The 18,844-nt window shown below is 43.2% G+C and overlaps 1 protein-coding gene across 1 annotated transcript in view; it reads left to right on the forward strand.

Moving 5' to 3' along the window:
• LOC148474894 (uncharacterized) overlaps window positions 1–18,844 on the forward strand; it is a 136,796-nt gene that overhangs the window by 99,542 nt on the left and 18,410 nt on the right. The window contains 1 exon segment of the mRNA XM_088457976.1: window positions 12,832–14,394. Coding sequence (XP_088314102.1) covers window positions 12,832–14,394 — 1,563 coding nt within the window.

Consider the following 18,844-nt stretch of genomic DNA (forward strand, 5'->3'; position numbering starts at 1 on the left):
AGGCGTATGTGGGTGGTAACGGGAAGGTGCTTGAAAACGGGGAGTGGAGATCCGAACGCAGGCGTGCTTAAAGATCAAAACGGGCGTTTTATGGGTGTGCATAATTAATACAGCAGCGTCATTGACCACATCCCTGGGTTATTTTATAGTCAGAACTGCTCGCAAGATTGCGGTAGGAAAAACCAACCACAAGAATAGCGAGCAGTTCATACGCTGGTCGATGTACTCGATTAATCAAATAGCGGACATGACGTAGGATGCGAGCGGCCAGGGGGCGTAGTTTTCCAAAAAACGACCACAAGTTTTGTTCGCTCATTCAGACCTAGAGGCGTGAACAGACCGCAAAGAGCGAACGGTTCATTTGAATAGCCACCCCTTTTTTCTGAACGAGCGAGCGCAAATAGCGTCCGGCTCTGAATGAGGTCCTATGGTCCTAATACCTGTATCCTCACAGAGGGCTCCTGCAATATTGCTTTCTGCTTGTGCTGTAAAATTCCTTAGATCAGGGCTGGACAAAAGGTTGATCGCAATCTACCAGTAGCTCGCGGAGCTCCTGCCGGTAGATCGCGTCCAACCTGCTGCAGTTTCTGAGAATGCTGGTCTCTGAAACGATCGGAAACTAAAGAATCCTCTGATCTCTTCAGAGGCCAGCGATGCAGTGCGTGGGTGACGTCATGATGTCTCCCACGATGTGAAGAGCCTGCGCGCCTGCTAGATCTAGTTAGATGCAACCAGCGGCAGGCAGCTGACATCTACACGGGAGCGCTGACCAGGTAAGTACTGGCTGCACAGGGAAGGGGGCACCAGTACTGGGGGCACAGCATACAGGGCACTACTAGGGGCATTACTGGGGGGACAGCATTAGTAGCATTACTGGGGCACTGTATAAGGGTAACGATACTGCCTTTGAACCTCTATACACCCCTGCCTATACCTTCTGATATCCTGCCTATAAACCTCTAAGGATGACGCTATTTTGCGTACGCAGTCATACAGTAAATAAAGACTCCAGACCTAGAACCTATGGTTCCAAATCACAAAGTATTATTCAAGTAAAAGTACAGTTAGTTACACGCTATGATCTTAAGTACAATTTAGCGCAAAGGAATTATACAGACCCAAGTACAGTTATAAATACGCAGCGCTTTCTGGACCAGATGTAGGCGTCAGCAAGAAACCCCCGTCAATCAGCATTCAGCAAGAAGACTAGAAACCCAGGGTCAGAGCACACATATTTATACCCCCCAGAAATAGACAACACAATAGAGAAGTTTGTTGCTCATACCATTGGTCCTAAAGGAGAGGGCATATGTTACAAGGCATCTAACAGGGTTCAAATACACACAGTCCAGCCTCTAACAACTGGTGGTCTCTGGTTTCCCGCCTCATGCAAATCCTAACAGTTGGTCATATAATGTACATTTTTGTTGCTTGAAGTCTCTGCGGTCCATAAGTTGAGAATGCATGTTGCGATCTCTACATCGTTGTTACCGGAATACTGTTGAGAGAGTACACATCAGTATAATACCAAACATGGCTTACTTATCACATATAAAACCTTAGTTACAAAATAATCTTTATTTCATAGCAATTATAGTAAATGTGCATACTTAAATCTTATACCTTAAAGCTTATAGAACCTTGTATGTGAATATGTAGTGTGAGAGTATGTGGGGTTTGATGTAAAGACGCTAGTTAACTTGGGGCAGATGCGTGTGCATGAAGCTAATATTCAGCGTTTTCATACAGGACCTTATGCATTCGCTAATATGCGACTAGTTAACAGCGCAATTGTGCGTATTAATGTGTGTATGAGAAATGGTGTAAGATGCAATCGCATGATGCTAATAGTAATATCGCCACATGTACTAAAGTGTGAGTTTATCTAAAATGGCGCTTGGGCAGACATTTGCAAAATGGCGATTAGCGATCTCATTTCCAAGATGGCGTCTTGCGGCCAGTCGCAATATGGCGTTGCTGCGATCCAATTTTAAACTGATCTTGTCTCAGCCAATTATCCAGCTTCGACAGTCCACCCTTTGATAGCAAACAACATGTTATCACAATCTGATTTTAAAATATAATTTAGGCTTACATTTATATACTATTTTAGTGCTATTATGGGATGGCACAAGGTGGTGTTTAATCCATCAATAATGTGTCTCTGAGTGGGGACATAAAACTATTATACGCACACCGCGGATCTTGTAAGATCATGTGAAAGGTGTGGGGATACACCAGTCCTATAAAGGCAGTCTTGAAGGGGAAATTTGAGTCTTTACATTATCTGAGGTGTTTTAAAAAAATAACATTTCAATAATACATTCTATGCTGGTCTAAATATAATACATTAAATTATGGTATTTCCTAGTTCAGGGTTGTAATGCAGTTCAGTATTTACCTCGGTATTCATACTGACCACCATCATAATTTCGTTCTTTTGTTTTACTCTATTTTTACATTTTCCACACTTCAACACAATAGGAACACACCGGACACATATTCCAATTATTATGATGACAATCAGTATAAGGATTAAGAATTTGCCTATGCTGGCGATCACTTCCTGGACCCATTCCACTAGACCTGAGAACCATTTCACTGGGTTCAGCCATGAAACCCATCCTTCTATCTTCTCCCCTACTTCAGCCACTGAAGCATTATGGTTCTTACAAAATTCCCATTTTAGCTGCAGAATTTCATCCATCTTTCAGTCTATCACCTCCTTGGGGTCGCTGGTATCATTGGTGACATAGGTGCAACATTTTACTCCAAATTGGGTGGCCATCGTTACGCAATACCCTCCAGTAACAGCAGTTAAATAATTTAACACTAGCCTGTGTTGCACCAGTTCTTTCTTGTACGCTTGCAATTCTCTCCCTGTATACCTGAATGTGTCATCGTACATCTCGGTGATATTATCTATTAATTTAGCAAGTTCCTGAATATATCTAAAATTTTATGTACCCCGAGCGATCCTGGTGGGATCCAATGCGACTAAAACTTGAAAGCCAGTTGTCTCACTAATTAACTGAGTGGCTTTATGCACATCACCAGGTATCATATTTCGTTTGCCTCTGTGTTCATATTGCGTGTGAAGATATGGTGATGGTGTGTTTTTATGTATACCAAGCATTTCAACATGTGTGAGGGTCATAACTTCTGGGACTACTCTTCCCAGGTAACACAAACCTTCGGAACTCGGGGAGAGCCACTTATTTTCTTCCACATATAAAATATACATTATCAGGGAGAACATAAGGAATGGTATGCATCATTATCATTAAGCACATTTCCCTTGCAAACAATCCTATTTCTGGGTCTTCCATCTGGTACATGCAAGTCTCTGGCTGTATTATTTTAGCACAATAACCATCTGGCACCTTACCAATAATTTCTGTGGTGGAACTCAATGTATACTGGGATCTAAAATGTCTCCCACTAGATTTAATTGAGCGTATGAGATCATGGTTTATGGACTCATTATCAGCTCTTTGTGAGAAGGTCATCGTCTGATTATTCCCTGTCACTTCCCAACTCCCGGGTTTATTGGGGTTGGTTATGTTTAAACACAAAAGTGATCTATCTACTTGGAATTGATAGAGTTTGAAATGAGGTGGTTTGGATGAGAGGAATTTTCCATCCAATGTTTTCCCTTTCTGTAATTCTAAAATTTCCGTGATATTCAGCGGAAATGGCACCAACCCTACATTATGCTGTCCCTGTGGCACATGTGAACACACCCAGCAATCAGTTTGATTTAACACTTTGCCTACCATGCTATGATAATCCCCTAAAGGATACCCTCCCCAGTATGGGTTATATTTAGGCTGGCACCGTTGGATACAATTCTCATCAACTAGGGACCCACAAAGCTCACAAATACAGGAATCTTCAGACGATAAACCTCCAAACCGTCCCCGAGTATCCGGAATAACAGCTCTCTTAACAATAACCATACTAAGATTGGTCAGACACTCCCCTGATTGGCATTGCACTCCTTCTGACTCCACTCCATCAGCACTGCCATCAACTCCCCTCTCCACAATCGGTCCCCTTCACAGAAACCGGACATTCCCGAACCGACCAGGATGGTGAACACTCTAAAAGAGAACATGAAAATGAACACAGCAGGCCCGTCCATTGCCACAAGACCTGCAGATTTCTTTTAGTTCAGGTATCTCACTACGACCTTTTCAATCCTCCCGGAACAAGCTCACGAGCGACTTGTCCACACTATCAGCCTCGTCTCCGACTCGTTTCTCCACCGGTTGGTTGACCTTTTTGCAGTGAGTGGAATGGACCCAGGTATCTCTCTCAGCCACCTTCAAAGATGTAGTACTTGTCAGCAGCACCTGGTACGGACCTTCTCACCGATCAGTCAAACAACCTGAACGCAAGAAATTTCTGATCATAACATATTCTCCTGGATCGACATCATGACAGTTTAGTTTCAGGCATATCATTGGACAACAATTACAGTTTCTGCTGCTGTTGTTTTAACTGCTTACTCATTGATATAAGATACTTTACAGTTACCTCGTTGTTACCCTTCAAGTCTTCCTGTGGACTCCTAATCAAATGAGGTTGTCTACCGAACAGTATTTCAAATGGGGACAGATTTAGAGGGGGTCTAGGAGTGGTCCTTATGCTATGTAGGACCAAAGGTAACGCTTCTGGCCATCCTAGTCCAGTCTCTGCCATGATTTTACTTAACTTATTTTTAATAGTCCCGTTCATCCTCTCTACCTTGGCACTGGCTTCCGGTCGGTAGGGGGTGTGAAGTCAACTATTTAATACCCATCAGCTTACACATATTTTGAAAAACCTCACCTGTGAAATGAGTACCCCTGTCACTCTCAATGATTTGATTTTAGGGATACCGTACCTGCATATAAATTCCTGAACTATTTTCTTGGCAGTAAACGCAGCAGTATTAGTGGCCGCTGGGTAGGCCTCAACCCAATTAGAAAATACGTCAGTGCACACTAATACATACTTAAGATTCCTGCAGGGTGGTAATTGGATGAAATCAATTTGTTTCACCTGGAAAGGTCCATCAGTCGGTGGAATGTGGGACGGTTCGGTAGGGATCGCTTTCCCTATGTTCTTCCTCAAGCAGGTCAGACAGGACATTGCTATCTTCTCTGCTTGTGAAGAAAAACCTGGTGCGCACCAGTATGCTCTCAACAACTTGCACATACCTTGCTTTCCCAGATGAGTCAAACCGTGTGCTGCCTCAGCCAGGCTGGGGTAATATGCCTTGGGGGCTACTGGCTTACCTTGTCCGTCCCTCCAGAGCCCGGAGGACTCTTGCCCATATCTCTTGGACTTCCACATGGACTTTTTCTGAATTGAACACAAATTTTGCATCTCAATTAATTTCATCATATCAGTTGTTTGGAAAGACATCATTTTTTCAGTTGGAGAAAACATTTTTAACCCTGCTGCCCATTTTGCAGCTTCATCGGCTCTGATGTTGTCGAGTGACACCGGATCATCCTCACATGTATGGGCTTTACACTTGATTACTGTCACCGCTTTTGGCAGTTGGATTGCTTCTAAAAGATGTTTTATTTGTCGAGAATGTGCAACTGGTGTGCCTGCTGCTGTCATAAAATTTCTCAGACGCCATAGAGCCCCGAAATTGTGCACCACCCCGAACGCGTACATCGAGTCAGTGTAAATGTTAGCAGATTTGCCTGCTGCCAGTTCACACGCTCTAGTTAGTGCTACTAACTCTGCCACCTGGGCTGAGTGAGGAGGACCAACAGGTTTAGCTTTTATGATGTCTGTCATTTACAACAGCATAACCTGTACATAATTCACCTGTGTCTGTTTGTCTATGACAACTCCCATCCGTGTAAAAAGTCACATCTACATTTTCTAAAGGTGTGTTGTGTATGTCAGGTCTAGCAGTAAAGGTCTGATTCAGATACTCCATACAATCGTGTGTATCATTATGTCCGCTGAACTCACACTCCGCCAGCAACTCGTCTCCTTCCACCCTTTGTACATCATGTTGTACATATGGTAAATACGTTGCTGGATTCAGCGTGCTGCAACGTTTAACAGTGATGTTTGCAGGTGCGATTAGAGCTAGTTCCCATTTTGTAAACCTAGCCGAAGAGACGTGTCTGGTTTGAGCAGAATTCAGCAGAGCAGATACAGCGTGGGGAGTAAATACAATCGTATCATGACCCAATACTGTGTCCTCACTTTTACTCACCAATAGAGCGGTAGCTGCTACACTTCTCAAACAGATGGGGAGTGATCTTGCCACCGTGTCCAATTGGGCACTGTAGTATGCTACGGGCCTACTGGCATCACCATGTTTTTGTGTAAGGACACCTGCAGCACAACCATCGGCTTCCGTACAATACGAATCAAAAGGTTATTCATAATCAGGTATTCCCAATGCAGGTGCTTTTGTCAGACTATCCTTAAGATTAAGGAAAGCCTGCTCTGATTCCTCTGTGTGTATGACACGATCGGGCTTTGAGGAAGAGATTAAGTCCTGTAAAGGCAAGGCCAAAATAGAAAAACCTGGGATCCATTCTACAATATCCACACATTCCCAAGAAGGTACGAATTTGCTGTTGATTCTGCGGCAGTGTCATGTTCTGTATGGCCTGGATTCTATAATTTGTGAGATGTCTTAACCCCTGGGTTAGGCAGTGTCCCAAATATTTTACTCTGGATTGGCACGGTTGTAGTTTGTCCTTAGCCACCTTGTGTCCTGTTTGTGAGAGATGAAGCAACAAAAGTTTAGTATCATTCAAACATGACATAAACAAATCAGAACACGGCAATAAATCGTCCACATATTGAATTAGAACAGATCCATTGGCAGGTTGAAAAGATTGTAAACAGTCGTGCAATGCCTGGGAAGAGTTACTGTGGCTGTCGATGAAACCTTGGGGCAACCGTGTCCATGTATATTGTACACCTCTGTATGTAAATGTGAATAGGTACTGACAGTCAGGGTGGAGAGGCACAGAGAAGAAAGCAGAACAAAGGTCAATGACAGTGAAATGGGTTGCATTTGGTGGGATCTGCATCAGGATGACAGCTGGATTTGGCACTACGGGGAATTGGCTCTCTATGACCTTATTAACACCTCTAAGGTCTTGTACCAGCCTATAACCCCTCCCACCACTCTTTTTCACCGGAAAGATGGGACTGTTGGCTACACTAGCTGTACGGACTAAAATTCCCTGTTGCAATAGTCGCTCAATTATTGGAAAAACCCCTAATTCTACCTCCTGTTTCAGTGGGTACTGGGGAATTTTTGGAGCTTGCCTACCGCTTTTTAAATTTACCATTACGGGGCTTACGTTTGCCATTAATCCAGTCTCCTGTCCATCCTTAGTCCAAAGGGAATCTGGAATTTGGGACAACATTTGATCTACCTGGGATGGATTTTCATTTAAACTGGTAGAGTGATACATTATCCTTTGGGGAGTGTCCAACATATCCCGCACCTCGTGCGCAACTCTCTCAGGGATATCTAAAAATACACCATCAGGGATGCAATATATAACACATCCCATCTTACATAACAAGTCTCTGCCCAGCAGGTTAGTAGGAGCCACAGCAGCCAAAAGAAAAGAATGCTTGGTATGCAATGGCCCAATAGTAACCTCTGTGGACTTTGTTAAAGGATAATGTTCCACTTCACCTGTTACACCTATTGTTGGTACTGTCTCGTTGGTCACCTGTAAATTAACGGGAGATTTTATCACTGACCTGGTCGCCCCTGTGTCTACAAGAAAAGGATATTCAGTACCAGCTACATCAACCATCATGACCGGTTCTTCCCTAGTACTTCCCGTTAACCTGACTATCCGTAGACTACAGGTATGACCTGACCCCTATCGTTGGCTACCATTCTCCAATAAAGCATTAACGGCCACAATTGGAGCTGGTGCCTGCTGGACATTTGCTGTTCTCTGTGCATATCCCTTATGGGGATATCCAGGTACTCTCTGGTTTGGGGGTCCTACCCTTTTTACTCTGCAGCTTTTAATTCAATGTCCTGGCTGGTTACAATTAAAAGATATTCGTGGATCGGATGAAGACACTGGTTGTTGTGAGGTTTGAGCAGGGGGAAAAGGTGGTGGATATGGAGGATAAAGGTATTGAGGGGGATATGAAGTTTGTGAGTAGTGTGGGACCTGTGGTTGTGTAGGGTTGGTAGAATAGAGCTGTGTTTGCTGTTGTGTGGGATTAGTGAGGGCATATAACTGTTCAGGTGTAGGTGTGTGTGTAGATGCAAGTGTGTCTGTTGGCTGTGATGTTACAGTCATTCCTTCCAGAGCTTGAATACTGACAGCCATTAGCTTTTTGCTCTGGGTCTCTCTCTTCTTTGAGATGTTCTTATCATGTTCTATGGCAGATTCTATGAGTGTATCTATTGTGACTCCCCTCCTGCCAGGTTGTGAGGTCTGAACCCGAGTCTTTTAAGTTTTCCTTAAAACCGTCCATGAGTATATCATTCCCCTGTGGTGAGTGCTATCTTTAATATCTTCTATCCCAGTGTACTGGGTGATAGCCTGCAGAGCCCGGTCGCAATACTCTTCTGCAGATTCACTCTCCTTTTGCTTTATGGTGAAAATTTTGTTCCAGTTAACTACTACCGGAAAATATATACCCAATTGAGTTACAATGCGGGAAATGTTACCTTGGTTTACTTGGTCTGTTAAGGGAACGTCACCATCCAATACACAATCTGATAAATTTTGTCACGTCGGTATTGCGTGGTAGACAGGCCCTTAACACCACCCGCCAATCTTTATTAGTTGGCTCATGAGAACTACCCAAATTCCTCAAAAATCTTTGACATTTGGCTAGTTCCTTTTTGGGATCGGGGAAATCATTTATGATGGAATTTAGTTCTGCTCTTGTCTAAGGACAATGCATTACTACTTCCCTCGTGGGCACTACACCGTTCGCATCTGCATTTCCATTCGGAACAGTTATTGTCCAAATGGGATGCAGACCGGTAGCGCTGCTACCTTTTGACCTTATTACCTGGCTGGGGGTTTAATCTGTTGCTGCTACGCATGGTATTAACAACTTCCTCTACGGGTGCAGAGGGTGTTAGCACTTCCCTTGCTGTTACCGATGGAGATGGCGGCACCACTCGTGATTGTCGTGGCGTAGCATCTATCATTTGTACAGCATGGGAAATGGCAGACATTACAATAAGCTCATCATCCACATCATGAACATTTTCTTTGTAGTTGCTTAAGAGAGGGTACAAATTGCTTGTTACATTTTTATGGGTATTTTTGATAACTGTACTTGCACCTCCATCTACATAAGGTGGGGGTGGTGCGCGTGAACTGATGGCAATACCTTCCGCAACGCTACCTTGCACGTGCGCGCCATTTTGCGGCTCGCCCGCATTGCAATTCAGCGTCGCGGATGTATTCTCTGGTAATGCGCTCGCAACGCTAGTTTGCGTCGCTTGCACATTTTTAAGCCACGCATCTGCTTCATGCTGCCACAACTTCAAACATTCATAATATTTGACCTTTTTCTCTCGGGAGCGAATCAGACTGATGTGATCCCAGACATTATCTAATACATCTTTATCAAAACTACCAATTCTGGGAAACGGTCTAACACTCTTCATCGTCATTTTAAACCATACATCACAATACCTTATTGCATAAGTACTGTACTTCGTATGCATAATACGACGGGCCGATCCAAGCGGCGCTTCCATTAGCAGCACATCATTGTCTAACATCTCTATTTGTGTGGCTACCATTCTGAGACTACTCCTACGTTTTTCAATAAAGATTTAAACTGGTGAAATACAGTCAAGATACTTTCACTTACCTGCGAACGTCTTGGAAAAAAAGGCGTATTCGCAAACCTTATGGAGGACCTCTAGATGCTTCCACTCACCTACAGAAGTAAAGGCCGCTTCCGCTCAGCAATCCCTTTTTGACTACTTTTCAACTGCTAGGGGGCAGCAAAGTACCCTTTGTGTTCCAGTTGATTTCGTCCACTCTCCCACCAGCTCACAATCACAATTTAGCCAAGATTATGCGGTTCAATTATAGTGTTCAAATAAGCCTAACAGATCACACACATTGATTACTGAACGCTATAATCACGCTGGGGGCCGAACCCTAACAAAAATAACAAACCATACACCTGCCTTGTGTAAAGTAAATGGTAAGCTGCTACCGAGTCACTAGGTCAACTTCTGCACCTAACACTTAAGGGTCCTACAATACCCTTAACATTTAGGTCCCGTGTTACACCCTAAACAGACACTCATAGTTACACACTTTTTTTTTCCTGCGCAGAAAAATATACGTTAACCCAGATATTTAGCAACAATTGATAATGTAAACTGAATGGCTTTGTTTAAACACGTGGCAGCACAACCGTAAGTACGTATACGCTATTGTGCGACCAGTCGCATACACAATAATGCGACTACCACACAACCGTATGACAACCTTTTGCTGCGTACACAAAAGTGCGTCTTTACTGTGCGCCAAACTGCGACTCAGCCGTGTGTTCAATACTGCGGCACTCCTTTAAATGTTAGGTTCTATCAACAAAGGAAAACAAACTTTTTTCCTCTCTTGTCCCTGGATTCTAGTCAGCGTCCCTGTCTCACACGAAAACGGGTAGCGATATCTCAGCACCGAGCGGTTGCAGATAAACCCTGCATATGGCCACTCCACCCTTTGGTGAGATATCGATAACCGTATGTGCCGTGTGAGTGGGTAAGTGACTTCACTACAAGCCCCCAACTAACGATACTGCCTTTGAACCTCTATACACCCCTGCCTATACCTTCTGATATCCTGCCTATAAATCTCTAAGGATGAAGCTATTTTGCGTACGCAGTCATACAATAAATAAAGATTCCAGACCTAGAACCTGTGGTTCCAAAGCACAAAGTATTATTCAAGTAAAAGTACAGTCAGTTACACGCTATGGTCTTAAGTACGATTTAGCGCAAAGGAATTATACAGACCCAAGTACAGTTATACATATGCAGCGCTTTCTGGACCAGATGTAGGCATCAGCAAGAAACCCCTCGTCAATCAGCATTCAGCAAGAAGACTAGAAACCCAGGGTCAGAGCACACTTATTTATACCCCCCAGAAATAGACAACACAATAGAGAAGTTTGTTGCTAATACCATTGGTCCTAAAGGAGAGGGCATATGTTACAAGGCATCTAACAGGTTGGTTCAAATACACACAGTCCAGCCTCTAACAACTGGTGGTCTCTGGTTTCCCGCCTCATGCAAATCCTAACAGTTGTTCATATAATGTACATTTTGTTGCTTGAAGTCTCTGCGGTCCATAAGTTGAGAATGCATGTTGCGATCTCTACATCGATGTTACCGGAATACTGTTGAGAGAGTACGCATCAGTACAATACCGAACATGGCTTACCTATCATGTATAAAACCTTAGTTACAAAATAATCTTTATTTCATAGCAATTATAGTAAATGTGCATACTTGAATCATATCTTAAAGCTTATAGAACCTTGTATGTGAAAATGTAGTGTGAGAGTATGTGGGGTTTGATGTAAAGACGCTAGTTAACTTGGGGCAGATGCGTGTGCATGAAGCTAATATTCAGCGTTTTCATACAGGACCTTATGCATTCGCTAATATGCGACTAGTTAACAGCGCAATTGTGCGTATTAATGTGTGTATGAGAAATAGTGTAAGATGCAATCGCATGATGCTAATAGTAATATCGCCACATGTACTAAAGTGTGAGTTTATCTAAAATGGCGCTTGGGCGGCCATTCGCAAAATGGTGTCTTGCGATCTAATTTCCAAGATGGCGTCTTGCGGCCAGTCGCAAGATGGCGTCGCTGCGATCCAATTTTAAACTGATCTTGTCTCAGCCAATTATCCAGCTTCGACAAGGGGCACTACTTTGGGCACTACATAAGGGGCACTACTGGGGTAACAGCATAAGGGGCTCTAATACAGGGGGCATTGCATAATGGGCACAACTACAGGGGCATTGCATAAGGGGCTCTAATAGAGGGGATATTGCATAATGGGCACAACCACAAGAGGAACTGCATAATGGGCACAACTACAGGGACACTATAAGGGGCTCTAAAACAGGGCATTGCTTAATGGTCTCTAATACAGGGGGGCATTGCAGAATGGGCTCTAATACATGGGGGCATTGTATAATGGGCTCTAATACAGGGGGGCATTGAATAATGGGCACTACTACAGGGTGCATTGCATAATGGGAACTACTACAGGGGGAATTGCATAATGGGCACTACTGTAGGCATTGTGTATAAGGGCACTACTGTGTATCATAATGTGAATAAGGGACATTACTATGAGTTGTAATGCGAATAAGATTGTGCCGCCTAGTGTAGTAATTTTAATTGGGGATACTATGTGATTTCGGCAGGTCAGACCCCACAACCCTTGCTGTGAGGTCACGCCCCCTGTTTGCGTACCACACCCCTTTTTCGGGCTTGGTAGATCACGAAAGGTTTTTAGTTTAAAAGTAGATCCCCGAGTCCAAAAGTCTGGCCACCCCTGCCATAGATCACAGCCTGGGCTTTCTTAGAGGCCACAAGGACAAGTGTGAAAGGTCACAAACATATCAAATGGATCCAGTTCTATTTTAAACCAATGATCAATCCATGCAGCAAAAGAGTCCTATTTACTGTTGGACATTTAGAATTGTAATAAACTGTAGTTTGTAAATTGAAATGAAACAACTGAACATCTTGAACTCACTATAAATATGAAAATGTGCTCATAAAGGTAAAAAAATTTAATTTTCATACATTTATTTCCAGCAGATGGACGCACAAGCAGGAGAACCTTAGAGGGAGATCTTAGTTTGTCTCCAGATTTTAAAACAGAAGATAACATCACACGGTATTCTGCAGGAGACAGCCCCGTTACTCTAAACATATGTCCTGTACTTTATAGTGTAGATATATCATCTGATCCCTCTAATCATAAGGGATGTTTTCATGACAGCTCAAATATTGCATCATATTGTATAGATCACACAGTTGATTCAAACTTTACATGTTCTGAATGTGGTAAAAGTTTTCTACATCAGTCAGTGTTTGTTAGACATCAGAGAAGTCACACAGGGGAGAAACCATTTCCATGTTCTGAGTGTGGGAAATGTTTTACCCATAAATCACTTCTTGTTAAACAGAGAAGTCACACAGGGGAGAAACCATTTCCATGTTCTGAGTGTGGGAAATGTTTTACCCATAAATCACTTCTTGTTAAACATCAGAGAAGTCACACAGGGGAGAAACCATTTTCATGCTCTGAGTGTGGGAAATGTTTTACACAGAAATCTGTTCTTGTTAAACATCAGAGAAGTCACACAGGTGAGAAGCCTTTTTCATGTACTGTGTGTGGGAAATGTTTTATACAGAAGTCACATCTTTCTGAACATCAGAGAATTCACACCGGTGAGAAACCATTTCCATGCTCTGAATGTGGGAAGCTGTTTTCATATAAATCAGATCTTGTTAAACATCAGAGAATTCACACAGGCGAGAAACCATTTCCATGCTCAGAATGTGTGAAGCGTTTTTCATATAAATCAGATCTTGTTAAACATCAGAGATGTCATACAGGTGAGAAACCATTTCCATGTTCAGAGTGTGGGAAATGTTTTAGACACATATCACATCTTGTTACACATCAGAGAAGTCACACAGGTGAGAAACCATTTCCATGTTCAGTGTGTGGGAAATGTTTTAGACACAAATCACATCTTGTTAGACATCAGAGAACTCACACAGGGGAGAAACTATTTTCATGCTCTGAGTGTGGGAAATGTTTTACACAGAAATCTGTTCTTGTTAAACACCAGATAAGTCACACAGGTGAGAAGCCTTTTTCATGTACTGTGTGTGGGAAATGTTTTATACAGAAGTCACATCTTTCTGAACATCAGAGAATTCACACAGGTGAGAAACCATTTCCATGCTCAGAATGTGGGAAGCGTTTTTCATATAAATCAGTTCTTGTTAAACATCAGAGAATTCACACAGGCGAGAAACCATTTCCATGCTCAGAATGTGGGAAGCGTTTTTCATATAAATCAGATCTTGTTAAACATCAGAGAATTCACACATGTGAGAAACCATTTCCATGCTCTGAATGTGGGAAGCATTTTCCATATAAATCAGATCTTGTTAAACATCAGAGATGTCATACAGGTGAGAAACCATTTCCATGTTCAGAGTGTGGGAAATGTTTTAGACATATATCACATCTTGTTACACATCAGAGAAGTCACACAGGTGAGAAACCATTTCCATGTTCAGTGTGTGGGAAATGTTTTAGACACAAATCACATCTTGTTAGACATCAGAGAACTCACACAGGTGAGAAACCATTTCCTTGTGTTGAGTGTGGGAAATGTTTTATACAGAAATCAGACCTTGTTGCACATCAGAGAAGTCACACAGGTGTGAGACCGTTTCCATGTACTGAGTGTGGGAAATACTTAACACGGAAATCATACCTTGCTGAACATCAGAAAATCCACATAAGGGAGAAATGATTAGCATGTGGTGATGTTTGAGAGGTATGTACATAGGTCTTATTGGTATTCAGTGGAGCTTTTGAGCACTTGTGGGCTCTGAGGGGGTGTTTTATGGCTACTGCCTCCTCTTATAGATGATTTCACAGCACATTATTGTCCTCCCATGTTTTTGGCCCACAAGCAACTTCCTTTTCTTTTTCTTGCCCTTTCCCTATATTCCCTTCCCCTCTTTCCCTACTAACACTCCCCTATTTTCTTTCTTATTATCCATTCCATTCTTTCCTCCTGCCAGTCCCTCTTTAGTCTCCTCCTTCTTTTTCTCTTTCGTTGTTCCTATTCCTGAGAACAGCTACTTTGTTCTAGTCACACGTTCACTTGACCTTAAGTCCAGTATGTTATCCCACTTTGATTGCAGGTTTATCATGTTGCTATCTGCAAACAGTATTTGTATCTGCATTGTATGCAAATTACTGCCGTACCTTTTTGCTTTGTTAAAAAAAATAAATAAAACCTTTTGTTTATCAGAACTCTCCCAATTTTTTTTTTTCAAGGTGTAGGTAAAATATACACTGATCAGCCATAATATGAAGACCACCTGCCTATTATTGTGTGGGTCCCTGCCAAAACAGCTCTGACTCATTGAGACATGGACTCCACAAGACCTCTTAAGGGTGTACTCTTGTATATGTCACCAAGACGTTAACAGCAGATCCTATAAGTCGTGTAAGTTGTCATGTGGGATGTCCATGGCTTGGACTTGTTTTTCTAGCACATTCCATAGATGCTCAATCAGATTGAGATTGAGGGAATTTGGAGGCCAAGCTAACACCTTGTGCTCTTTGTCTCTTAAACCATTCATGGGCATATTGCAGTGTGGTAGGGCGCATTATCCTGCTTTAAGAGGCCACTGCCATCAGAGAATGACGTCATGAAGGGGTGTACTTGGTCTGCAACTATGTTTAGATAGGTTACGTGTCAAAGTGCCATCCATATGAATGCCAGGACCCAAGGTTTCCCAACAGAACATTGCACAGAGTTTAATACTGCCTTTACAGACACTGACTTGATATTCCAAAGTGAATTCTAGAGCCATTGACGCCCACGCACTTGGCCATTCACATGATGTAAAAGAAAACGTGATTCATCAGACCAGGTAACCTAACATTGCTCCATGGTCTAGTTCAGATGTTCATGTGCCCATTGTAAGCACTTTGACCGGTGGCCTGTGGTCAGCTTGAGCACTTTGGTCAGTCTCAGATGCACTGTGTGTTCTGACACCTTTCCATCATAGCCAGCATTAACTTTTTCAACAATTTGTTTTACAGTAGGTCTTCAGTGGGGTAAGACCAGACGGGCTAGACTCCCCACGCACATCATTTAGCATTGTCAGTTTACTAGTTGTCCTTGCTTGGACCACTTGGAAGGTACTAACCACTGAATACCGGGGACACCCCACAACAACTGCCATTTGAGATGCTCTGATCCAGTTATCTAGAGATCAAAATTTGGATCTTGTCAAAGTCGCTCAGATCCTTACTCTTGCCCATTTTTCCTGCTTCCAACAAATCAACTTCAGGAACTGAGTGTTTGCTTGCTGCCGAATTTATCCCACACCTTGACAGGTGCCACTGTAATGAGATAATCACTTCATCTGCCAGTGGTTTTATTGTTATGGCTGATTGGTGCATGCATGTGTAATAAATGCTTAAACCAAAAACCTTTTTAAATATCAAAAATTTCAACTGTTGGGTTAAATCCAATGATGTAGTAAAGTGCTATGTACATAGTGAGAGCATGATGAAGTAACAATGTAAGGGAAGGGCAATATAGAAGAAGTGAAAGATGTAGTAATATTCTGCACTAATGTGTTGTGTGTGTGTGTGTGTATATATATATATATATATATATATATATATATACATACACACATCTTCAGGGTTCATAGGGCTCAGCAGGGGAGACAATGGGGTATAGGTGGTGGTTAGGAGGGCTGGTCATCAACGGTTAAAGCTTTTTCTGTCCCAGGATGCTCCGGTCCTTCCCCCCCTATACTCCGCCCATAGCCTGAGGCAATTGAGTTTTCATTGGTGTCTGGCAGGAGCTGGATCACCATTTACAACAGTGGTGCTGCTTTAAGCAACCCAAGCTTTATTCTATGTTTTCTTTTATTTGGTTTTAATGAAGAGCAGGCAGCACTAGGCAGTCCTCTGGACACCAGCATTGCTGCTCCATCACTCCGCAGCGCCGCAACTCAAGCCCCAGGCTTGGGTAGGCATTCTCTCTACTTCTGTGCAGAGTCTAGTGGCTACTTCTACAGGTTTTCAACAAATGTTGCAAATTGAGAGGTCCTTACCCAGTAAAACTGCTAAACGTGCTGTGTTATCCTCACAGTCCACACATTTCTCAGATTCTGAGGTATCGTCTGGGGAGGCAGAAGACACAGGTCTCTCATTGAGTCCCCCTCGGGGGAGGAAAAGCTTCAGTCTAAATTGAATGTACCTGCACTAGTGAGGGCTGTCAAATCAATTCTTCAAATAGAAGATGAAGAGCCCATTCCTAAGGCAAAAAAGCCACTCATTAAGAGACAGAAAGTGGTTTTGGCGAAATTTCCTCACTGATCAGCTTTCTGAACTCATGAGCGAGGCATGGAATACGCCAAGTAAAAAGTTTCAGCTGCCAAAATGCCTGGTTTCTTTTTATGCTATTTCAGCAGCTGTTTGTGCTAAATGGGAAGTTTCCCCAGTGGTGGATGCCCACGTGACACGTCTAGAAAGCTCTACTTTACCTATTCCTACAGCATCCTCCTTAAAGGAGTTGATAGAAGGATTAAAGCTTGCCTCAAATCTATGTATTATCTTACAGGAGCTATTACTCATCTAGCCATGGCTACTGCCTGGGTGTCCAAAGCCATTGAGAACTGGGCAGATGCTCTAGAGAACTCATTTCCCTCTGATGCTTTTCGGGAACAGCTGTCCTACATCTCGTACATCAGGGATGCAGCCTCCTATTTATTAGAATCGACTTTGGATACTGGTCTCCTAGGTTCCAAGGCATCTGCTACTACTGCCGTATCATTTGGCTTTGTTCATGGAAGGCTGATATGGACTCTGAGAAGGCCTTGGAATCACTGCCTTACACTGGGGAAATCCTGTTTGGCCCGGAGTTGGACAAGATTGTGGCTACTTTGGCAGCTTCTAAGATGGCTTTCCTGCCCTCAGCATCTACACCAAGGCCTCGGATGTCATCCTTTAGGTCCTTTCGTCCCCAGGGAAAAGCTAAAGGTCAGTCCGTTCCACGGCAGTCGGCTTCCACAAAGGCCTCCGAGCCAAGGAACAAGCAGGCCTGAACTACTAGACGTCTAGCTGCCAAATCCGAGGACAAGCCTTCAGCCTAACGGGGCAACCCACCCTCTGGAAGATCCCAGAGTGGGAGGCCGACTTCTTCAGTTTGCCCAGTTCTGGCGTCAGACCACCACAGATGCCTGGGTACATGAAGTAGTCTCTCACAGGTACGCTCTCTCATTCCTGAGATACCCCCCCAGCAGTTCTTTTACACAGGTCCTCCATCAAACCCGAGCAAAGCTCTGCTCCTCCAGACGGCCATTCAGTCCTTGCTGCACTCGGGTGATAATTCCGGTACTGTTGTCACAGTGAGGGACCGGTTTTTACTTTACCCTTTTCTTGCTTCAGAAGGGTCTCATCAGCCTATCCTCAATCTCAAGTCTCTGAACAAGTTTATCAGAGTGCCCAGGTTTTGTATGGAAACCTGTGGGGCAGCACAGATGGTGTAATGGTTAACGTTACTGCCTCACAGCACTGAGGTCATGGTTTCAATTCCCACCATGGCCCTGTGTGGAGTTTGTATATTCTCCCTGTGCTTGCGTGGGTTTCCTCTGAGTACTCCGGTTTCCTCCCACACTCCAAAAATATACTGGTAGGTTAATTGGCTCCCCACAAAATTGACTATAGTGTGTATGTTTGTGAGCATGTGGTAGGGAATATACTGTAGATTGTAAGCTCCATTGGGGGAGGGACAGATGTCAATGGTAAGATATTATCTGTAAAGCGCTGCGGAATATGTGTGCGCTATATAAATAACTGGTAATAAACCCTCCGCTCTATTGTCCTAGCTATGGAACCTGGGGACTTTATGGTGTCTCTGGACATTCAGGACGCTTACCTACATGTAACTATAGCACCCTCTCATCAGCAATATTTCCGGTTTGCTGTCCTACAGCAACATTTTCAATTTCAGGCACTGCCTTTTGGGCTTAATGTTTCTTTTCTTCT

Source organism: Taudactylus pleione, unplaced genomic scaffold (genome assembly GCF_031769625.1).
Source record: "Taudactylus pleione unplaced genomic scaffold, aTauple2 ptg000800l, whole genome shotgun sequence".
Lineage (NCBI taxonomy): Eukaryota > Metazoa > Chordata > Amphibia > Anura > Myobatrachidae > Taudactylus > Taudactylus pleione.